We start from the raw sequence: 25,329 nt of genomic DNA, 5'->3' as shown, positions 1-25,329 counted from the left end.
CAGATGCTGGAGAAATAAAAACTCTTTTATACTATTGTTGGGAGTGTAAATTAGTTCAACCATTGTGGAAGATGGTGTGGCAACTCCTCAAGGATCTAGAACCAGAAATACCATTTGACCCAGTATAAATCATTCTACTATAAAGATGCTTGCACACATATGTTTGCTGCGGCACTATTCACAATAGAAAAGACTTGGAACCAACCCAGATGCCTATCAATGATAGACTGTATAAAGAAAATGTGGCACATATACACCATGGAATACTATGCAGCCATAAAAAAGGATGTGTTCATGTTCTTTGCAGACACATGGATGAAGCTGGAAACCATCATTCTCAGCAAACTAACACAGGAACAGAAAACCAAACACCACATGTTCTCACTCATAGGTGGAAGTTGAGCAATGATAACACATGAACACAGGGAAGGGAACTCACATACCAGGGTCTGTCAGGGGGTGGGAGGCTAGGGGAGGGATAGCACTAGGAGAAATACCTAATGTAGATGATGGGTTGATGGGTGCAGCAAACCAACATGCCATGTGTATACCTATGTAACCAACCTGCATGTTCTGCACATATATCCCAGGACTTAAAGTATAAAAAAATAAATAAATAAACAGTATGGAAAGGTAGGGTAGAAAGCAACTTCATAGTGGAGAAATCTAACAATCATTACCTCACTCAGGTGTTTAAGATCAATATCAGCAGTCATAAATTATGTTGGTAGTATGTATCCTTGTCATAATGTGACAAAAATGGCACTTTAACTCTGTTATCTTCTTTCCCAAACCCCATAAGCCTGGTCTAATTATGAGTAAAAACATCAGATAAATTCTAGTAAGGGGATACCCTGCAAAATACCTGACCAGTATTATTCAAAACTGTCAAGATCATCAAAAATAAGAAAAATCTGAGAAACTGTCACAGCCAAGGGAACTTAAGGAGAGATGACAACTAGAGCAATTTGGTATTCTGGATGGGTTGCTAGAACAGAAACGTGCTAGGGAAAAGCTAAGGATATTTGATTAACATATGGACTTTAGTTAGTAACAATGTATCAATTTTGGTATATTAATGATAAGTGCACCATACTAACATAACATGTTAATAGGGAAACTGGGTGTGGGGTTTATGAGAAGTCTCTGTACATTCTTCTCAATTTTTTTTTTTTTTGTAAATCTAAAACTATTTTAAATAATAGGGTCAATTTTTTTAAAAGAAGATGTTTCTATTAGAAAGCCAGGATTATGGGCTTATCAAGCAGATCTTTACAGCAAATTCTCTGCTGATCTATGGGGGGAGGAGATCCGCAAATGGTGTTTTATAAACCTCTGTTTTCTAATTTTAAGAAAGTTGGATTTTTCCAAAAGGAAAAAGATTTTGCATGGTATATAGAAGTTAGTGCATGGATTCATCCCTACATTAAATCTGTTATCACCCAGAACCAGACAGAATTTTTGAGTAAAAATTTAGATGTTTGATTCCTCCTGCAATTCATGTACTTTATTTGCCTTTTGCTTTTCCTTTTTTAAAAAAAAATTACATATGCTACTATTTATCTATGGCTTGCTGTGGTATATAGTCATATAGTCATATAGTCATTTATCTGTCCAACACCCTTCCCTTCTGAAAGCAATAATTTCCTCCTTCTGGGAGTTACACTTGTCCCTTTCCACCACCCAAACCATATGGTTCCATTAATATTTGCCATGCTATTACATTTTCTTATTCCTGACCCCAGGCTGGTTTTGGGTCCATCAAATCTATGATTGTCTCCTACAATTCCCAACTCAAATGGATTGGTCCAAAAGGTGTCCTTTGTTTCATGCTGAAACTATCAGAGCAAGTCTCAAGCTGTTTAAGCCTGGACCATAAAGAGAAGTACTCACACTAGTCTGATTGAAAAACTCTTAAGGTTTAAAACCCAGGACAGTCCATTGTTCATGCGTCATGCTATGCAGAGAAGATTGGGTCACACTGAGAGAAAATAAAGCTGTCTAAGGAGTGTAGCCACAATGAGAGATACCTGGTGTCACTCAGCTCACCAGCTCTAGCTGTTTCTGAGAACCAATGCAAGCCTGCCCTTGTCATCTCAGATTGTTCCACATATTCTAGAATAAATAAACTGATGATCCAAGTTTGTCAGAGCTGGTTTCTAATCCTAGCACCCAACGAAAGTCTAAAGTACTAAGTTTAGGCAATACCCTAGGCCGCCATTTTTTAAGAGAGGAACTTGCTGAATTTAGAGCCCTCTCTCTCAAGGGCTTCAGCAGGCCCCCAACCTCAGCCTGCTTCCTGAACTGTGTGATGCAGAGTACACTCTGTATTTTATACTCAAAGTATAGCAGGATAGTATATTTCAAAGAATCAAATGGAAATAAACGAATCTCTGAAAAATATGTGTTCAAAAATGCGATAAGGATTATAAGTTTAGTTTAAAGATTCTTCAAAATCATGTATCTATATAAATATGTATATATATTTGTGAATTCAAATGGTTTATGGTATGATTTACAAGATATATGACATCTCTACTGACTAAAAATCAAATGTATATTAACACTTGCAAAGTGTTGTGAGAAAAAAAGGTTATATATCTCACTAGTGATTTTAATGAAACTTAAAGCATAATAACATTTATTACTTCATTATTATATGGCTACCCACAATGGTGTATATTGCAGCTGTGATCTGCTACAGGCAAAACCAGATAATTCTCTAGATTGTTTTTGATGAAGTATCTGTCCCTGCATTTGTGAATGTTTGCTGATAAGATCTCGCTTTCCTTCCTGACTGGTATGGCACTGGTGGCTGAGAACAGGAAGGAAACAAGTGTTCCCTTCTTTTATTTTTTTGTGTTGCATGATCATTACACTTTTCCTTCCACCTTTAAATCCAAAGAAGAAGTCATCTTTAAAAAAATAGAGGTGACTTCTTTCTTTCTTTCTTTCTTTTCTTTTCTTTTTTTCTTCTTTTTTGGCGATAGATCTTTAAACAACGTTGAAACAGGAAAAGTCTCACTCGCCTATTGAAATCTGTTTCCTTTAGAGTGTAAGAGTGATGGCTTATCACTTAGACTCACTTTTCTGTGAAACTTTTTGAATCAGATAACTCCCTAAACTGGGGAATAATGAACTGGGAAACAGGACTAACTCGAATGTCAGACACTTCTTTTGTCCTCTGTTTTGGCTGTCTGCTATCTCATAGAAAACCTGGTTAGGAAATTGATGTAAATAACACATTTTTTTAAAGGAAACAAAGATGAAAATTCTGAAAATGTGTTTCCTTTTTAAAAGAAGAACTAGAGCAGAGGGAAGGATAAATCAGGAATTAAAAGTTGCATTAAAGAAATAATAGAAAAATGCCTAAATAATTATTGGTTCTGACTGAGAAAGAATAGCTGTGTGAAAGATGTGGAAAGTAAAACTGCACATGGAAATGGACTTTAATACATACTTCGCCATATTGATCAGCATTTACCCATGTCTCTCAATTACTGTCCTTTTTATTTATATTTTCAAAGTTGAAATATGACCTGTTTGCTTGAATATTAATAAATATATGCACTGAATGTGTTTGCCCATAATTCTGAATACTACATATACGTTTTAAGTATGACTCATTGAGTATGCACAAAGAAATGTATGTGTATACACATAAAATGGCATAGAAATTTGCATATGAAGTACACATATGATGTTTACTAGTCTGTAAATGAGTGCATATTAACACTTTATTTATTAGATATGTATGGGTTCTGTATTTCAGAGATGATTTACACAATGAAGAAGGTATATGCACTTTGGGCTTCCGTATGCCTGCTGCTTAATCTTGCCCCTGCCCCTCTTAATGCTGATTCTGAGGAAGATGAAGAACACACGATTATCACAGGTAAAATATTAGAAGCATTTATCTTTTTAAGCTAGTTAAAGCTCTCAATTTTAATCTAAAAAATCTACCATATTTTTCCATTGTGGAGGGAAATTAGTTGTTATTGAAGTGATATTTTTCTTTGGAAATTTATTATACCTAATGTGTGTGTGTGTGTGTATACACACACATGTGTGTTTTAAACAGTCCGAAACCAAGTAACTTTAGCTGAAACACTTCTCTCTTTTTTTAGCATACAATATTAAACACTGGAGTAGCTCTGGGCTATTGCAAGGAGCAAAATGTTGTAAAAATAACTCCCTATGACATTTGATGCTACCCTTTGGCTAGGAAAAGTGTGAGGAGGAAAGGGAACTTCAGACATCTGAGGTTTCAGCTATTCTCTCTTTCTTCCCCATATTTCCAAAATCAAAACTTCCCAGTCGAGACTAATATAAAAATCTAGTCAACCAGGACACCAAAGGATCTAGTAATATAAATTAGATCTAATCCCATAAAACTCTTGTGTCTAAAAATGAGAATATTAACAATAAAAAATAGAGCAAGGAGAAGACTGTATGGTGATGATTATTGTGGATATATACCTTTCTTAAAGTAACATTTTGTGGCAAATTGGTAAATTGTTGACAGAAATCTCAAGCATTGGTATTAATGAGAGAATATTAACAAAATGATAGCTTATTTTTGTATAGTGGTTTAAGATGTAAAACAGATTTCCATAAATGCATTCTTATTTGATATCTCTAATAGCTTTTTAAAATGACTGTGTTCAGTGTACTTTAATAAAGTTTGAATAAATACATCTTCTGGGCCTGAAACTGTGGAAGGTGCTAGAGAAACAGGTATGGCTGAGATGAGGTGCTCAAGAATCTCGCCGTTTCCTAGGGGAGTGTGAAGGGTGGACAGTTTATTTCCGTATAAAGTAGTAAACAAAGTGACAGAAGCATGGAGAGTGCTGCTGTTGATGAGAAGAGGAAGGAGATTCAATCAAGCTTGGTTCTCTGAGGGCTCTGCAAGGGGAAGTCATCTTATAAAAATTTCCTAGAGGTGAAGCATTATTTAGTAAAAACCCTAACGTACCTTTTGAAAATAGGAATTTGAACATTATGAGTTTCAATCCCTCATTCGGCTTTTTTCTCAAAGGATGGTGGGTTAAAATTCTAACATTCTGGAGGCTACAGAAACAAGGAAGGTGGAGGATAAAATAAGTCCTCACAGGGAAAAAACAGGCAGTCTCACTTGTGGGAAGTGAGAAGCAAATAGATCCAAGTGTTCCCTGTATTGTCCCAGTCCAATTTTCCTCAACTGGACTGAGAAAATGAATATTGGTTAACCCGGAAGTTCCTGAAATTGTTGCTGCTGCCACAGTCAATCAATAATCCAGAATTAAGTCATCAGTAATTAGGCCAGAATTTAAAATTACTATAAGGTAGCTTCCAAACCTAGGTGGATAACAAAGAATTTTGATATTTAAGCTAGACTTAAAGACCTCTTCACCAACTAGTTGCAGTTTTTTCTAGTTTTGTTTTGTTTTTGTTTAAAATTAATTTTTATAATAACCTTATCTCACATCTGAAAAAATTCTATTTTGGAGACACAATTTATCACATGATGCTAAGATCATAACATCATTTTATAGAAGTATATTATTTAATTGAAATAAGGTACTCTTATTAATAGAAAAATACATCAAATTTTATTGCTTCTCTCACAAGTAAATAGTAGATGATTTTTTAACAGTCAAATCAGCAGGGAGGATAATCTAGAATTAACGTCTAGATAAGGCAAAAATGATAATAAAAAGAGTGGTGATAAGCTTTTTAAAACAATTCCACTGGGCTAGGAGAGAGAAAATTAAGAGTGAACATTTAGTAAAAGGCAAGTATCTTTTGTAGGATTTAGAATCAGACAGACCTGAGTTTGCAGGTGTAGTTTGCCACCTAGTACCTTTGTGAGACTGAATAAGTTATTTAAACTTTCTGACTACCAGTGTCCTAAGCTGTAAATGAATAATGTAAATAACTAATTTCCTATGGTTTTTATATAAAAAGTGGAAAAGCATCTGGCACATTTTCTGACACAGAGAAGGCAAAAGGTACATGTGTTTGTTCTTCCCTGCCAGAAAATAAAATAAAATAAAATAAAATAAAATCCTTTAATTAGAGTCTAGCAGCATGTGGATTCTTAGATGGTAAGTTACCTGAAAGCCCTAGATTCGCAAATAAGTTCCAAGAGGATGAGTATTCTTACAGTCAAGGGCATGACATGTTTTCAGGCAGCAAATATTATAGTAAGCTTCTATCCAACATCCCAGGACTGGGGCGGGGGGAGAGGAGGGGAAGGCAGGATTGTAACCTTCAGACTATGAGACATAAAATTCATGACATCAAATGCAAATGATTCAATATAAACCATAATTCTATTTATATGACTGGATCAGATTAAATTCCTTTTAGATTGCCCTGTATGTGTTTTGCTTTCTCATAGCTGCTGGCAGATAATTATTACCTCTGTAAACGTTTCCTTCAAGTCTCAATTTCGACTCTCAGGAAAGTTATCGCTGACCCCTTCAGGCTAATTTAGGTATCCTACTCTTCACTCGCACAGCACCCAGAACTTTCTGAATGTTTATGTAAGTCCTTAGTGTCTATATGCTCCATGAACGACGGGCTGCTGTCATCTAATTTACTGTCATATCTGTAGTGACAGCACAGTGCTTGACGCATGGTCAATACCCAATTATTAACATTCAAAAGGGTTTATTCAAAATAAGAAATGAAAACCAAGGCAGATTTCCATCCCTTTTCGGTGGAGTGGCATGGCACTGTGGGTCACACAGCACACCTGGCCATTCATTGCTTGAGTCCAGGGTTGTTGTGCTTAGGTGTGGGCTGCAAGATCACTGCACAAAGAATATTCTAATACAGGATTTCTATAAGAAATACATTAAAGTGTGAATAAAGACAAATAATCACCTAATAATTAACAAAATATAATTCATAAAAGTTAATACTTAGTGTTTCTCCTAGAAAATTTCTATAAAATTATCACCTACTTCCATTATTGAAACCATTTTTAGTTTCATAAAGGTGAATGTTTGAAAAAAAAAGTTGTTGATTGAGTGGAAATTATATAATTAAAACTGTATGCTTGATCCAAATGCTACTTTAGGAATCTCAGTCACATATCTGTGACAATATCATGCACTTATTAAGAATGTGTGAGAGAGCTGTTGTAAAACCATATGAGGATCAATTTTAAACCCATCATTTATGGTATGAATTTAAGTTATTTACTTAATTTCTGCAATGCTATTTTATAATTTATAAAATGAAGATAATAATGCCTAACTCCGTAGGTGGTTATGATCATTAAAGGGTACAATTATAAAAATGTCAAGAGTATTGTAATTACTCAGTGAGCAACATTAGCTATTGTTGCTAGGTACGACTACTACAGCTAGTTTATCAGCTTTTGCCTTTTTGGTGCACTGCCACCACCTGCTGGCGAAATTCCTAAGTAGCAGCTTGAACTAGAGGTGATTAGATCTTTAATGCAGAAAATGGAAAAAAGATTTAGCTTGTTGATAAACATTATCAAATATATTAAGAATAAAAAGTAGAGAAATCATCAATTAGTATCTGATAAAATTATCGATTTATAAAAAATGATTTCTCTGAATATACATGGCAATGCAGGTATTAGGTAAAGTTCCCTGTGTTCTGCAGATACAGATCTTTATTCAAGTTTTCTATGTGAAACACTGCCTCAATAACTTGTCTCTAAAGTTCTAAAGTAATGTTAACTTGGGAATGAATAACATCACATTATATGAGAATTTCTACAGCAATTTGAGATAATGGTATATAGCTGTAAAATTACAAATGCCAGAATATTTTTATTCCTGCTTTGTTATGTGAATTGTGGGGTCCCATATTTAAGGAGCTGATAGGTCATATTTTTATTGGTTTCAGAACAAACATATCTAGAGTTCAGAAACTCACGATACGAAATTTGATGATACTTATTGTGGGCCTGCTGTAAGTCAGATGCACCACTTAGGGTCTTCACACCAAATTTTCTGGGTTCTCATAACAACTCAAAATGTCAGCTTGGAATTCTAAAATCCTTAAGTAAAGACAAAAAAATACAAACAGCATTTACAGTTATTCATAAATGTGCCACTCAGAAAAAAAATTCAATGATTTTTAAATTTAAACTGACAATTATAACTTCAGTGATAGAGAAAATGTGTTTTAACAAGTCATTTTGGTTCATACATTTTTCGATTTTTAGAAAGTATTTCTAGCAATCCTCAATTACATTTTGTTATGAATTTCTATGAAAAAGTACTTGTGTGTCTAATTTAAGAAAAATGGACAATTTTACCATGAAGTACTCATATTTACAGGTACCAGAAACTCTCCATATGCCTGAGAGACTTTCTAAAGCAAATTGTCATATTTTAGATAAGTTCATCAACATAAAATGTTAGATAAAGGATTTGAAAAAAAAGAAATGACATTTAAACTTGTCAACGTTCACCAATATTTCTTAACTCACTTTGATACAATTATTTGTATATAGACTATAGATATTTATTGGATTTAGTGACACTGTTATTGGTTAAAATTATTTTAAAAATCATGTTGGTAAACACAAACATTATATTTTGTCAATTGAATATAACTCCAGAGAAATTTGAAGACACACAAATGCATATGTGCATAAAACTCAACTTTAGTTTAAGATTTGATCAACATTCTTACTTGCTAATTAGCTATTTTATAACAACTGTGCTTGGTGCTGAAACTATCCCCGTATCATAATAATTCTCTGTCATATGTTATTCTAAGTTAACAAATTCTGGACCTGAAAAACATACTCTTCCATCAGTTCTGTCAGCTCAATTCATTTCAATTGAAAAAAATAATCAATTAACTTATCAAATAGATCAAAATAATGAGATGGTATTATGTAAATTTAACTAGAATTTTTAAAAATTGAAAGCAGTGTTAGTAGTTGAGATAAAATTTACATGTTCAAAAATAATTAGTGTCACGTGAATCAAACAGCATGAAAATGCCAACTTATGTATAGAAAGCTGTATTTTTAACCCTTCCAAGATTGTAAAGACTACTTACAATTTTATGACTCATGTAAAAAATTAACAATATCATTTCAATCATTTTGTTACAAAGAGCTTTAACATTACTAAAATAAGACCAATACTTGCTATTAATTCAAAATTGATGATTAGAATAATAATATATTATGGGTGGAATGAGATTAATAAAATTATCTAATTTAACTTTTATTATACACATATTTTCTCTTTCAAAAAATTCACGTTTTGAAATTACTGGAAATTTAAAACTGATTTCTTTTGAGACAATCATACTCCAAAAACTTGTCCTGTATTTTATGCTTTAAAAATATTTTATGTGAAAATATCAAAGTCTCATCCATTCATTTTTTTGTTGTTGTTCAAAGTAAACTATTTTAGAATGCATGAAAACACTTTTTTTCAAGATATTTATACTCATCTGTTTAATTTAATATAATATTGCTGCCCTCTAGAGGAAAAATTGGTTTAGGTCATTTATAAGTTTCAATATTCTCCATAAGAGATTAATAATCAATTGCCAAAGACATAGAAAATACATAGACTCAATATGCAGAAAATATTCAAGAAGTATTATATGGTATTTTTGTCATTATTCTTTTGGTTGCACCACCCACAATTTTCAGTGTCTATCTTTACTGGTAAACAAATAGACCTTATTTAATATTAGGCTTCTATTAATTTTATTGGACTTGAAAAAAATAAAATGTTTAAAAAAATCTAGTTGAGTTTCCTCTATGTGTATGTCCATTCCCAGTATAGAAAATTCTGTTATGAAAATTAGTAGTTAAATATTTTTAAAATATATATATAATTTGAAGTCAAAAGAATTGCCTCATTCTATTTAAAACATAGAAAGCATTATTTACATTATTTCAACATTATTAAAACCCAAGCATGGTATGGTAAGTTAAAAAAAAAAAAAGCACCATGAAGTACATTTTTCATAACATCAAACACATAAATTTTTATAATTAGGGAATGGTTTAAGATAGTGTTATATACATATGTGTGTGTATACATACAGAGATATATATATGAATGTGAATATGCTGTTGCTTTTAAAGAGTTGTTTTATGTGTAAAAAGTGACACAAGTGTGGGTTAGGGAGAGAAATTCAAAGAACTGTCCGTTAGCTGAGTTAAAAGAAGAGGTCTATTGTGGACACATCCACTTGAATGAAGCTGCCTTACAACTACTACTCAATTCCCTCCCAGTTCGGTTGGTACGATTTAAGCAATACCTCTCTAACAAGAGTCTAGAAGTTGTGTCTCATTTGGTGAATTTATTAACTTTATCTACCATTTTGATAACTGAATAACTTTTTATAGTTTCTTAGCATGTTTTATTGCACTTTTCCTTAAAATCAGGACATATTAAAAAGGAAATAAAGAACATTACTATAGTGTTGATGGAGATTACATGTTATATCTTTTATTTTTACCTTATAGATACTGAGTTGCCACCACTGAAACTTATGCATTCATTTTGTGCATTCAAGGCGGATGATGGCCCATGTAAAGCACTCATGAAGAGATTTTTCTTCAATATTTTCACTCGCCAGTGTGAAGAATTTATATATGGGGGATGTGAAGGAAATCAGAATCGATTTGAAAGTTTGGAAGAGTGCCAAAAAATGTGTACAAGAGGTAGGTTTCTGGGAACCCTTATTACTCAAGACCCTTTAGGGCTATTGAGAGTCTAATTATATATTTAGAGTCTAATTATGGATTTGATAATTTAGGGAGAAAAGTAATTTCATGCTATTTTAATATTTCCAAGGAATCTTATATTTCCACATTTTTAGACTTTCAGGGAAGTCTAAAAACATTTAAGGAAAATGATAATTCTGAATTGTACCATGAAACACCCATATTTATAGGTACCAGAAAGTCTCTATATGCCCGAGAGATATTTTCAAGCAAATTATCAAATTTTAGGTAAGGTCAACTTGCACATTCAACTATCATTTTTCATTTTTCATATCAGTGAATTATAAAATATATGAGGCCTCATTTATGGTCTTATACTCTTATCCATAATAAAGACAGAAGAAAAAAACCTCAACTCATGTTCACAGAATTGTGAAGTATTTTTAAAATAAAGTGGGTGTAATTCAGCCTCCCAGACTTGTAATCTCAGTTGGCAGAAGAAAAACCGTTAGTCACATTGACTTAGTCTTTCCTTTGTCAACACAATGGTCTCATCACTGTCCTCTCTCAAGATCGTGAATCTGGAAATTGAAGCTCTATGGCTCTTAATTAGAAAATTCTAAGCTGCATAAAATAGTAGAACTATATATGAAATTTAAGATTTGTTTTTATTATTGGAACCTTAAAATACTACAGGAAATAAAAATAGAATACCATAGAAAACAAAAATCATCCCTGATGACCCTTGTGGACTTTACTAAACCCAATGTTTTATATTAATATTACTAAGTTATAAATTTCAAAAGTACATCATATTATATTAAACTTTTATTCTGCATTAATCCTACTAAAATTTAACATTTTTGCAAATTTTGCTAATTATCTTATTGTATGAGATTTTATATCTTCTCACTAAAATAAATTACAAATAATTACTGACCAAAATTTTGAATGTTTTTTTTTAATGTCAGGCTATTCTTCCAAATTGTAAGTTACTCAAGGGATAGAATAAGTTGAGTTGCTTTTATTTCCCTAGTTTCTAGACCAATATTCTACTATAGCATGTTCGTAGAGCTGGTTGGATAAAATTGAGGTGATATAGAAATGATATCTCTGGTTAGTAACACTAGATGTCTTGTTTTTTTGCAAATCAGGCAGCTCTGCATTCTCACTCTGTTACTGCTTTCTAAATAGCTTTTACTAAACAGCCTTGGCATCATGGTGCTCTTGGCCTGTAGGAAAACCTCAATGTGGTGAAAAGAGCGAACTTCTCTCCTCTGTGACTCTGTAAGATGTTTAGTTGTATGCTCCCGAGCTGAAAGAATAGAATAGACACGAATATATTTCTTTAACCTCACAGCACTGATTTCTCTGTTTCCTCTCCATAGATGCCCTAGGAATGTTACTAACACAGTTTAGGCAGCTCAGTGCTCCTCAGTGGTGCCTTTGGTTTTTGTGATTGCTTGGTCTTTTCCCATTCATCACAGATTTCTATACCCCATTTTCTTCCATACATATTGGGCCAAGTATCCTTTTGTGTTGAGTTGAAAATCATTCTTAGTTGTCAGTACCTTGGCTAGAAGCCTGGTTGCCTCATTCTTTGTAATCCCCACTCTTTCATTTAGCAGGCTATTTATTTTCATCAACTGGCCTCTTTCCTGAAATATATACCTGTTCTTTTTATATATGTGTATAGTTCAAGTCTTATGGTTTATCATTGTACAAAAGTTACTCTTTTCTTTAAAGATTAGTCAAATGTAATCATTTTGCTCATCAGTGATAGCCTTGCTTATCATCATTTAAAATATCATTTCTGGCTAGCATGTAAATATAACTCTCTTACCCCCATCTCCTCATTATCTATCAAAATTCACTTGAAGCTGGGTGCAGTGGCTCACACCTGTAATCCCAGCACTTTGGGAGGCTGAGGCAGGTGGATCACCTAAGGTCAGGAGTTTTAGACCAGCCTCACCAATATGGTGAAACTCCGTCCCTACTAAAAATACAGAAATTAGCTGGGCATGGTGGCATGTGCCTGTAGTCCCAGCTACTCAGGAGGCTGAGACAGGAGAATTGCTTCAAGCCAGGAGGCAGACGTTGCAGTGAGCCGAGATTGTGCCACTGCACTCTAGCTGTGTAACAGAGGAAGACTCCATGAAAAAAAAAAAAGAAAAGTCACTTGCAATTATTGTATGAATGTCTGAGTGTTTTATACAGCAGACTGCTAATAAGGATATAACTGGTATATAGAAAAAATATGGCTAGACTTTTAAAAACGCACCTAAGGAGAGAATTTAATTGGCAGCCATGATGGAAAAATAGAACAAGACTTTCTCTCCCAACATAAAGAACGGTAAAACTGGACAAAATGTAAAAAACTACTGTTTGCAAACACTGAACAAAAGGCAGTGCAGGACTGTGACCTCTGGGAGAAGGTAAATACATAAGATGAGCCCTGCAATCTCCCCTGCTTCCTGTGTGAAGGCATTCAGAACCACCATTATATGAAAGAAACCCAAGTACAGCATGGTGGTCTCTCTGAAAAGAGGAGATGGCTATTAGAGATTAGAAAGCTGAAGTGGTTGTGGTTTTTCTAACAATGTGTGTTACATGGTTTCACTCTGTGTTCCTACCCAAATATCATCTTGTAGCTCCCATAATTCCCATGTGTTGTGGGAGGGACTGGTGGGAAATGATTGAATCATGGGGGATGTGGTGGGGGGGGGCAGGTGGTCTTTCCCATGCTATTATCATGGTAGTGAATGGGTCTCACATGATCTTATGGTTTTAACAAACAGGAGTTTCTCTGCATAAGCTCTCTCTTTGCCTGCCGCTATCCATGTAAGATGTGACTTGCTCACAGTAAATTGGTACCAGTAGAATGGGGTGCTGCTGAAAAGATACCTGAAAATGTGGAAGTGACTTTGGAACTGGGTAACAGGCAGAGGTTGGAACAGTTAGGAGGGCTCAGAAGAAGACAGGAAAATGTGGGAAAGTTCGGAACTTCCAAGAGACTTGTTGAAAGGCTTTGACAAAAATGCTGATAGTGATATGAACGATAAGGTCCAGCCTGAGGTGGTCTCAGATAGAGATAAGGAACTTGTTGGGAACTGGAGCAAAGCTGACTCTCATTATGTTTTAGCAAAAAGACTGGCAGCATTTTGCCCCTGCCCTAGAGATTTGTGGAATGTTGAACTTGAAGAAATGATGTACAGTAATTGACAGAATAAATTTCTAAGCATCAAAGCATTCAAGAGGGGATTTGGCTGCTGTTAAAGGCATTCAGTTTCAAAAGGGAAACAGAGCATAAAAGTATGGAAAATTTGCAGCTTGACAATGCAAGTGAAAACAAAATTACATTCTCTGAGGAAAAATTCAAGCCAGCTGCAGAAATTTGCATAAGTAACAAGGATCTGAATGTTAATCACCAGGACAATGGGGAAAATGTCTCTAGGGCATGTGAGACCTTTGTGCCAGCTCTTCCCATCACAGGCCTGGAGGCTTAGGAGGAAAAAGTGGTTTCCTGGGCCCGGCCCAGGGTCCCCGTGCTGTGTGCAGTCTAGGGACTTTGTGCCCTGTGTCCCAGCCACTCCAGCCATGATTGAAAGGGGCCAACGTAGAGCTAGGGCCAGAGCTTCAGAGGGTGCAAGCCTCGAGCCTTGGCAACTTCCACATGGTATTGAACCTGAGAGTGTACAGAAGTCAAGAATTGAGGTTTGGGAACCTACATCTAGATTTCAGAAGATGTATGGAAATGCCTGGATGCACAGATAAAAGTTTGCTGCATGGGTGGGGCTCTCATGGAGAACCTCTGCTAGAGCAGTGCAGAAGGGAAATGTAGAGTCAGACCCCCGACACAGATTCCCTACTGGGGCACTGCCTAGTGGAGCTGTGAGAAGAAAGCCACCATCCTCCAGGCCACAGAATGGTAGATCCATTGACAGCTTGCACCATGCACTTGCACATTTCAAAACTGATCATGCTTTCCCAATAGTCCCCCAAATTCTTAACTCATTTCAGCATTAACTCGAAAGTCCACAGTCCAATGTCTCATCTGAGACAAGGCAAGTCCCTTCCGCCTATGAGCCTGTAAAATCAAAAGCAAGCTAGTTACTTCCTAGATACAATGGGGGTACAAGCATTGGGTAAATACAGCTGTTCCAAATGGAAGAAATTGGTCAAAACAAAGGGTCTACAGGCCCCATGCAAGTCCAAAGTCCAGTAGGGCAGTCAAATCCTAAAGCTCCAAAATGATCTCCTTCGACTCCATGTCTCATATCCAGGTCACGCTGATGTAAGAGGTGGGCTACCATGGTCTTGGGCAGCTCTGCCCCTGTGGCTTTGCAGGGTACAGCCTCCCTCCTGTCTGTAACACTTATTTACAGCCAACTGTTCTTTGACAAAATCAACAAAAACACACAGTGGTGAATGGGCACTCTATTCAATAAATGGTGTTGGGAAATTGGATAGTCATATGCAGAAGAATAAAACTGGAATAATGTCTCTCGCCTTATACAAAAATGAACTCAAAATAGATTAGTGACTTAAATGTAAGACCTGAAACTATAATAATTCTAGAGGAAAATCTGGGAAAAACCCTCCTACATATTGACCTAGGCAAAGAATTTATGACTAAATCCTCAAAAGCAAATGCAAGAGAAACAAAAATAGCCAAATGAGAGTTAAATTGAAGTTGATCCACAAGTGACTTAAATTAAAAATATTCTGCACAGCCAGAGAAGTATAAGAGTGAACAGATAACCTAAGGAATGAGAAAAATATTTGCAAACTGTGTATTGGACAAAAGACTAATATCTAAAATGTACACGTAACTCAAACAATTCAACAAGAAAATAACAAACCATTTAAAAAATGGACAAAGGACATGAAAAGGTATTTTTCAAAAGAAACATATACACAACCAACAAGCATATGAAAAAATGCTGAAAATCACTAGTCATCAGACAAATGCAAATTAAAACCACAATGAGATACCATATTATGCCAGTCAGAATGGCTACTATTAAAAAGTAAAAAAATAACAGATGTTGAAGATTAGGAGAAAAAAGAATGCTTATACATTGTTGCTGGAAATGTAAATTAGTATAACCTCTATGGAAAACAGTATGGAGATTTCCCAAAGACCTAAAAAATAGAACTACCATTTGTTCCAGCAATCCCACTACTGGATGTCTACCCAAAAGCAAATACATCATTATATCAAAAAGATAACTGTACTTGTATGTTTAGCACAGCACTATTTACAGTAGCAAAGATATAAAATCAACATAAGTGTCTATTAACAGATGATTGGGTAAATAAAATGTGATATTTATATATACACATATACTCCATGGAATACTACTCAGCCATTAAAAATAAAATCATGTCTTTTATAGCAGCATGGATGAAACTGCGGGCTGTTATCTTAAGTGAAATAACTCAGAAATTCAAATACCACATGTTCTAATTTATAAGTGGGGGGTAAATAGTGCATACATGTGGGCATAGTAGAATAATTGACAATGGACACTTAGGAAGATGTGAGGTTGAAAGGCGACTGGGGAATGAGAAACTATCTAATGGGTACAATGGACACTATTTGGGTTATGGTTACACTAAAATCCACTTCACCACTATGCAATATAACCATGTAACAAAATTGTACTTCTAGCCCCTAAATCTATGAAAATAAAAAAGAAATAAATTTTTAAAAAGAAAAAATAAAGAACTGAAAGAGAAAAAAGTGCCAATCAGTAATCTACTTCTTAAAATAAGCGCTTTTCAAATCAGCATTATCTGGGGAAATTTATTCCTGGTAAAGCAGCAGTACAATTAGTATTAAAGGATTTAGAATTAAAGCACACAGGAAGGAAGGAGAAAAATATGAGATTACTGTTGTAAAGTTCTGAGGTTTCTACAGGTGATAATGACATACATTACTTGACACTAGACTGTAATGGATTAGTACATTATAATCCTTAAAGCAACTATTAAAAAAATGAAACAAACAGAAATAACAAATAGGCCCATAATGAAGATGAAATTATTATTAAAATATTCAATTACAGTAATTCTAAAGAAGACATGAACAGAGGGAAACAGAAACAAAGAAGAAATGAGAAACAAATCAAATAGCTAGTGATATTTATACTCAACTTTAATGATAATTAGATTAAATTAAAATTTAGTGGTCCAGTCACTCCAGTTAAAAGGTAGATATTATCACTCTGTATGCAAAAATAAATCAAGAACTAGCTACATGTTGTCTATAGGAAAGGCCTTTTAAAAATAAGGACAGAGAGATTAAAAGTGAAAGGATGGAAAAAGATATAATATGTAAGCACTAATCATAAGAATGATTATTAAAAGTAGACTACAGGATAAAAGATACTACCAGGTGGAAAGAAAGATATTTATAATAGGGTCCATTAATAAAAAAGACACAACAATCCTTAATGCCTATGTGCATGGTCCTAATTATAAAACTCCAAAATTTTTAAAGAAAAAGTTGGCAGAAGTGAGAGTATACAATTCTTCAGTTCAGTTTACATACTTCAAGACACCTTTTTTCAGTAATTGACAGAAAAAGTAAACAACAATCACTAAGGATATAAAAGATTTGAACAACACTCTCTACCAACTTCACACAATCGGTATTTATCTAACACTCTCCTTGCACACCCAGAAGAAAATATCATTATTTACATTTGGCACAGTTTCGAATGGATTTAGAAGCAAAAATCAATAAGTCAGTTTGAGATATAAATATCATATGCCAATGTGTGTCAACCAAATGCAAATTTTGGGATGTTTTTGCTTGTCAATCTTACATCTTAAGATTCATAATGAAATATTAAAACAAATTCATAGAAGTTGAAATTCAAAAGAGTACTAGAATGGAAATTAGTCTAACATTCTCTCATTGCTCCTTAAAAAGCATTGATAAATGCTTCGTCCTGTCTAAATCTAAGAAAACTTGATAATTTGCTATAAATCTTTTCTCACTATTAATCGCTTTCATACTGCTATTGCCATACAAATTATCGTGTCCAAGGTTATTATTATTAGATTCCTCAAAGATAATTATTGGTAATACAAATACACTTAAAATTCTAGTGTGCTAAACCACATTGAGTTAGTTGGCATGTATATTACCTAAATTAATCCTACTTAGAATGTAACAGTAAACAAACAAAATAGATGTTCTTTTAAAAATTGTATTAATCAAGCATTTATATATTCCCAGCTTATGACTATAGTCAATAGGTAAATCAGGAATGAAAATTGTTTAGTGTTCTAGTCTTATGTACTCATTATATGTATACATTTCTTCTCCTTATCAATTAAATCATAACATATTAGTTTTATATCTAAATATTTTAATGTCAGTTATATAACAGTCTACAATTTAGTTGAAAACATTAATATGAAGTTGGTTAGTTGCAGTGAAAACAAAGTAAACCAAAAAACTTACCTCAATAGATACAGCTGTACATACACACACACACATACACACACACCTCTTTTTTTAAAAGGCTATTGAATAAAACATAGTACAATTCGAAAAGAAGTTTGGGCCCATTAATTTCCCTTTCATAGACATTTTACTTTCCATAGAAGAATTAACTATTTCAAGAAAAGTAGGATGATCCAGTTGCTGAAAGAGACTTATAACCCAATTCATATTATTTCTCTCATTCTTTCTTCCCTTCTCTCTCTCACTCCCTTTCTATCTCTCTGGCCATATAGCCAATGGTAACCTGCTTTGACCAAAGATTTTCTCTGTAAAACAAATGATTCCACAACAAAATAAATATCACTCAACTTTCCTAATGTCTATGCGAACAAATTAAAACTTCATAGACTTATTTTGTCAATTTAAATTTCATTACCTATCATTTAAATTAGAACTTAGAATTCATACTTGGAATATGGTAGGACAAAGACAACTAACATTCCAGTTTTAGAGAGAAATGATTCCGTTAATCAAATGTTAAACCCGCAACGTGTCCCAGATGCCTTTTGTTTCATTTCTTCTCTACATAGGTAATAATAATGAAACTTGCAATTGGGTTAAGACAATGAAGCAGGGGAAAGAATAAGGAAAGGAAATAATTCTGGTTAATTTCACTTTTATTCCCAGGTATCTAACAAATTATTTTTATTTGTAATGTAGGCTGCTTGAATTACTTTCATATTTCACATTTTTAAAATAATTGTTTTAAGTATAGATATCCTGAACAGTAAACATAGTCACTATGAATTCTCAGCTTTGTAAGTGTGTTAGAAAGTTTTATCATAGTTTCTAAAACATTACTCTATTGAAATGAAGTGGCTTCATGGTTACAATAAATAGAAGAGATTAATTTTTAGAGAAAAGAAAAAGAAATTCAATTTTTATAAAGACATTCTGTATAATAATTTTAATGGTAATAAATATGTCACTCTTGTTTGTTAAATTCAAATTCATAGTATTACATTATAAATTGTGGCAATTGATATGCATATATTCTTTTGATTACAGATAATGCAAACAAGATTATAAAGACAACATTGCAACAAGGTGAACATTTATTTGTCTGTAAATTTGAAGCATTTATGTAAGGCATTTAGATATTCAATTTTTTGTTTGTTTGTTTGCTTGTTTGTTTTTTCTGGTCCTTGATTCAGTATAGATATTCAATTCTTAAGTTTCTCTGAGATTGATTTTAAAAAACCCATAAAAGAGATTGATCATAAACCCATATGACAGATTGAGCATGTCATTTTTGAAATGATTTATTGCGTGATTCAATGGACATAATCAAAAATTAGGAAAATATATACATTATATTTGTCAGAGGAGGCTCCAAACACCATATTTACTCTAATTCTAATGTAGTATGATATTTAGTTTTAGTTCAATCATAGTCCAGAGCCACCCATGCTATTTTAACATCTTCCAGATAGATATTTAGATGTTTTGAGTCTTACTTTATTTCTCTGATCTCTAATCACTTGTTAATCTCGGCATTGTGTGGCCTTAGCAAGTTTCACCAAATATTCCCTTGAATGGATGTATGTCTCTGAGTTGTCAGCAGTTATACATGCAAAAGTAAGTGGAGATATTTAAAGATAAATATCTAGCATGTATGTGTATGTTTAATTGTGTAATTTAAATCATATCATTTATTGTTTTTAGCTAAAAATAATTACTTTTTCACAAATATATCAGCACAAGAAAAAATGTTATCAATGGATCAGGGAAACCAACGTCCTTTTAATAAAGGTCTGGAAACTGATTTGGTCCAATTGTCAGTTATGGCATTTACATTTCAATGAGAAAATATTGAACAAAGAGATTAAATTGTTTAACTCAGGACATGAAAGACCACAACATGAAAGATCACAAAATTCAAAGTGCATTTTAATTTTATTTATTTTGATTTATTTATGTGGGAAAGAGTTGAAAATTTCTGTGACACATTGATAATCTTTAGGCTCAATTCACTGACCAGAATTGGAATCAAAATGTATAAAATAAAGATAATAGCAAAGTTTGTACAAGAAACATAAGTAAATGTATGTACTTACAATTTTAAAAAATAGGTTCCTATAAATATTAAAATAATCTTGACCAAAATGTTTAGTACTTTAATTAAATGAAGGCCTTATCTGTAATATCAAAGTGGCATATTTATAATAAAGAAGTTTTTGTCTACAAAGGAAAATAAATATTTTTGTGAAAGAAAATACCAACCTTGAAATATTAGGACCTTTTACCAAAAACATAAAATTAGAAAAAAAATTAAATACAGGTACTATTTTTAAGTAAAATTATGCTGTAAAGCATATATTTATAATTCAGAATTCAATCATTCCTATCTCTTATTATATATGAAAGTGAGAGAATAAAGCTGTGTTCACATGAATGTTAAAAATGCTTACATGTTAACACCTATTCATAACAAAGGCTTGATCAATTTCGAGTTAACTTTGTATTATGCTTCCTAGCATTGGACCATTATAAAGAGATTTGAGATTTAATACAATCCCTTAGAAAGAAAGTTTGGTCCAAGACAACTCCCGAGTATTCAGGCCCAAACAAAAGTTGACAGTGATAATGCTTTAGCTTATCCAGTCTGCATTCTGTGTTACTCAAGTTCAACTGAGCACCAACTTAGAGCAAGGGTTATGTATGCAAATTCAATAAGAAGGTTAATTTATTTACCTGAAGAAAATGGGAAATTAATTTTTTGATTTGCAACTGTAGTTTAAACTGCAGGCCAAAAAAAGGATTATTTTACACGTGTCCATTTTCAACTTTGTCTTCACATAAGTTCATGTTTCCCAATGTAGTTTCATATGAAAAATAACAACTTTCAGTTGTACAGTTTATTGTTTGTTGTGGTTTTGTTTGTTTATTTTTAATTTTTGTGGGTATATATTAGGTGTATATATTTATGTACATGTACAGTTTCTTAATTATTCTTATCAGCATAATTTGTTATACTTTTATGTTTTTTATATGCAATATTTTTCCTCCATCCACTTTTGGCAAACATAAAGTTCTTGTATCCTCTGTTCAGATCATTTAAAATTTCATAAAAAGTACACATTAAGACTAAAACAAATCATATGATAGTAATTCAATGTATTTTTACATTATAAAATGTTATAAAATTTTAAAGAATTGTTTTATTCCTTTCCCCCACATATTATTACACTTAACTAAAAATCATAAAAACATTCATTTGAAAGAACAAGAGGCAATACAGAAGAAACAAAGTTAACTTTCAAATTAATACATTGAAAAGTTACAGAAAATAGACTTTTAAAACTATATTATAGTAGGAAGTTTTACTTAATAAAATAACTTTTTAATAAGGAGTTGGTTCTTTTGCAGATCTGCAACTGTTGCAGAAATCATTAACATTATTAAATACATGTTCTTTTTTATTGTAAAATACTTGGGGGTATTGCTTCCCTGACATAGAAGAACAAGTTGCTTTAAGATGAAAAAGGTTACCACAGTTCAGTTTTGCCAATATGGTAATACACTTGCAGGAAAAAAAATTGAGAAATTGGAATTTTGTTCTAAAAATTCAAGCCCAATATGCCTGTGAGCATAATAATTTTGAAAATTAGCTCACTTCTTTTCACAGTGCATGCATGTAGACAGAGCTGGTGATGTAGATCACAGTGGCACAACTTTTATGACAGCTGTGTTTAGCCTGCTTTGGAGCACTATCAAAGAAGAAGTATTAGTCTTTTGCAAAAGCCTCTCCAATCCTTGAACATGTATTTCCTTTCTGCCTCTGCATTATTGAAGTCATTCCAATGACAAGAAGAAGGAAAAAATAAAAATGACACAGCAGTAGAGGATGTCCTACCTAGTACAGATATTAATTCCCGCATAAGAATTCAGGAACTTCTAAGGCTAGCCATGAAAACTTCCTACCTCTCAAATCTTCTTTTTCAACTTTTAAAAATTTAAACTATTCTTAATGAAGCAACGCACTACAATGCTTTTCCTGAGAAGCCACCCTCAATAGCTTGAATGTTCATAGACCTTTCCTAAATGTTAATACACATGAACATATTAAAAATAATTAAACCACATTTTTGCCATAATGTTTTGTAATTTCAAAGCAAGAGTGGTACATGGTAAAATAATCTTTTATTCCTTAAATTCGTAAAAAAATGACAGTTAATTCCCTATTAATTTACTATGAGAAATTTAGAATTTGAAATGCCAATCCCAAAATATGGTAGATAATTTTAATAGTGTATAGTTGTGGATAAAGTTAGATTTTTTACTTTTTAATATTTATGCGTACTCCTTCAATAACTTAGCCAGCTATTTATAAATTTTCTTAAAATCAGTAATGTATTTACACAAAAGAATATTGCTTTCTGACATTTTTATAATTTCTAGAAAAGCCAGATTTCTGCTTTTTGGAAGAAGATCCTGGAATATGTCGAGGTTATATTACCAGGTATTTTTATAACAATCAGACAAAACAGTGTGAACGTTTCAAGTATGGTGGATGCCTGGGCAATATGAACAATTTTGAGACACTGGAAGAATGCAAGAACACCTGTGAAGATGGTCGTAAGTTTATTTCTTATTTCATTTTAGTTCATTTATAGGCATCCTTTTAAACTAAGGCATCTCAGATGGTATTCAAGCTTACTCAGGTTTTGTTTGAGCCATGCAAATGAAGATATATTTGTGTGCATTCAATGTGAGATTTGTGACTATAGTTTTTTAAAAAGCATAGAAAATTAAGAAATTATTTTCATAGATCTAATATTTTTTATGTTACATTATTTAATTTTTCTTCCTGAGAATACTGCAGTACAATTTTGGCACAATAGAATTGCTGAAATCTTTCACATTTATACAATATGAGAGCAAATAGTTATTGAAAACTACCACCTAAAATCACTTAGTTTTATCTGCCTATAACATTTATTAAAGGGATGACTTAAACATTAACTGCTATGCTTTTTTGACCAAGAACTACAGTTACTCATGGAAATATTACCTTACAATTATATTTAAAGATTCACTGTTTGCTAATTTAACATATCAATGTGAATGAAATTGCCAGAAATCTGCTTTTTTAACTGTTGTATGCTTCATGAGTCCAAATATGAGATTGTGACAATGTTTATCTATTTTAATTGGCTGTATTTTTTTCCAGCGAATGGTTTCCAGGTGGATAATTATGGAACCCAGCTCAATGCTGGGAATAACTCCCTGACTCCACAATCAACGAAGGTTCCCAGCCTTTTTGGTAAGAATCTTGTGGATTTTATTGCTTCCAGGAAACTATTATCATGGTAACAATGAAGTGGATTGTGTATTAGAAGTATGTCTTTAAATATATATATACCTGTGTTGTTGCTTAATAAGGTGTTTGTTGAAATACTGAGATTCAAATTGTTTAAGACATTTAATCTCATAAAAGCAACAATTTTCCTAATCTATTTTAAAGTATGCTTTGAAGTAAGCTTTTGATTATGTATCACATGAAAAACTTTCATATGATATTTAACTCTATGCCAAATTTATTTTGTAAAATAGTACTAGGAATTATCAGCCTCAGTGTAAGATGATAAATCATTGTACTGGCACAGCAGTGCATCAAAGGCAGTCTAAAGTGCTTTTAAAGTCAGTATGACACTAGGCAAGGTCTCTGGTGTTACTCACAGGACAGATTAGAAATTGATTGAATAACCATGACTAAATGTTATGTCACTCTGGAGGGAATTTTCTTTTGAATTCTGCAGGACTCTTTTTTATGTTGTTGTCTGTTAACCTATTTATCAGATTTAAACGAATATACAGGAAATATTTCCACAAAAGGCAGAGCTCAGAAAATAGTGAAAATACTGGAAAACATAATCAGGAACCATAAATATCTGGGCAGTTAGAAATAACATAAAAAGCTAAAAATTACCAGTATACAATTATTAGGTCCTAGCTAAATTATAAAAATCACATATTCTTATTCAGATATTGAAGATTTTGTTTAGAAGTAGTCCATGTGAACATGTCAAAGGTAAACTTGGCATGTTTATATATAAACTTAGCCTGAGTGTGAGGAATTCTGTAACTATTAAAATTGCAATCTTAGGATTAAAATAATAATAATAATAAAGAAAGAAACAGCGTTTGGGCCAGGAATTCTCTACCTTGGCCATTTATCAGAATCAGATTGGCTTTGAGCTACTCCTCTTTACAACAAACAAACAAACGAACAACTAAGCAAGCAAGCCAACAGAATGCAAACAAAAGTCCTGCCCACGTGGATTTGAAGCATTAAAATGTTGACTCTGACTTTTCTAGAAAGAGTTTGTGAATGTTCAGCTGAGTCCCACAGTGATCATTTGTGGGTCTTGCTTCAGCACTGAATGTCACACCTTGGAAATCACAAGGAGGATGTGAAACATGATTAAAGAGGAAATGGAAAGTGTAAAGAGACATGAGATCTACAAGGGAGCATAATATGTGCTTTTAATAATTGAATAATTCTCCTTATGTGAAAGGAGAATTAAGTTCTCTACATGCCTTACCCTTTAGTCCTGCCTATTTCACACCCTCCCCAGGCCCCCCATCCCCATCCTCCCTTATCCCCCTCAACCCAGCCTAAGCATGAGGATTAATGTGTGAGAACTACAGTATAAATGCCTTTCTATAATATGTTTCTTTCTTATGTGAGATCTTAAAAAATTGATGGCTGTCTCAGGGATTAATAAATTCCCTAAATTGTAGGCATTCAGTAAGTGTGCAATTAGAACTTAAGAGGACATTAAGGGGATGCAAACTTTCAGTGGGAGTTGGAAAATACGATATATTCAAAATGACTTCAGGTCCTTACATTCAATAGGTGGAGCAGTGAATTGAATACCAGATGAACTTGAGTCTAATTTTTAAATACTACTTCGTTCGTAAAAATTAATACTTTTGTGATTCTGATTTTTTTATCTGAAAAATTAAGTACTATCGTTGCATTATTTCTTTATGTCTTTCCAGCTTTGTATTTTTCACTCATATTTTGTTTTATTCAGTTAAGTATTATATTTTCAAAAGCACGTTAAGTCTTACTGCTGTAAAAGAAAATTTAGAATGACAAAATTATTAACAGGTTTAAATATGCATGTGG

General features: G+C 33.0%; 1 protein-coding gene across 9 annotated transcripts in view; it reads left to right on the top strand.

Annotated features, from left to right (window-relative positions):
• The window catches only part of TFPI (tissue factor pathway inhibitor), a 93,689-nt gene that overhangs the window by 44,502 nt on the left and 23,858 nt on the right, over positions 1-25,329 (top strand). For all 9 annotated transcript variants that reach the window (XM_054477293.2, XM_054477294.2, XM_054477295.2 and 6 more), the window contains 5 exons: positions 3,773-3,895; positions 10,472-10,669; positions 19,200-19,238; positions 22,593-22,769; positions 23,365-23,457. In XM_054477293.2, coding sequence (XP_054333268.1) covers positions 3,775-3,895; positions 10,472-10,669; positions 19,200-19,238; positions 22,593-22,769; positions 23,365-23,457 — 628 coding nt within the window. In that variant the 5' untranslated portion in view covers positions 3,773-3,774. The remainder of the gene's footprint in view (positions 1-3,772; positions 3,896-10,471; positions 10,670-19,199; positions 19,239-22,592; positions 22,770-23,364; positions 23,458-25,329) is intronic.

Source organism: Pongo pygmaeus, chromosome 11, assembly GCF_028885625.2.
Source record: "Pongo pygmaeus isolate AG05252 chromosome 11, NHGRI_mPonPyg2-v2.0_pri, whole genome shotgun sequence".
In the NCBI taxonomy this organism is placed as follows: Eukaryota; Metazoa; Chordata; class Mammalia; order Primates; family Hominidae; genus Pongo; species Pongo pygmaeus.
Note: the sequence above shows the minus strand (reverse complement) of the source record. Positions and strands in the feature narration are given on the sequence as shown.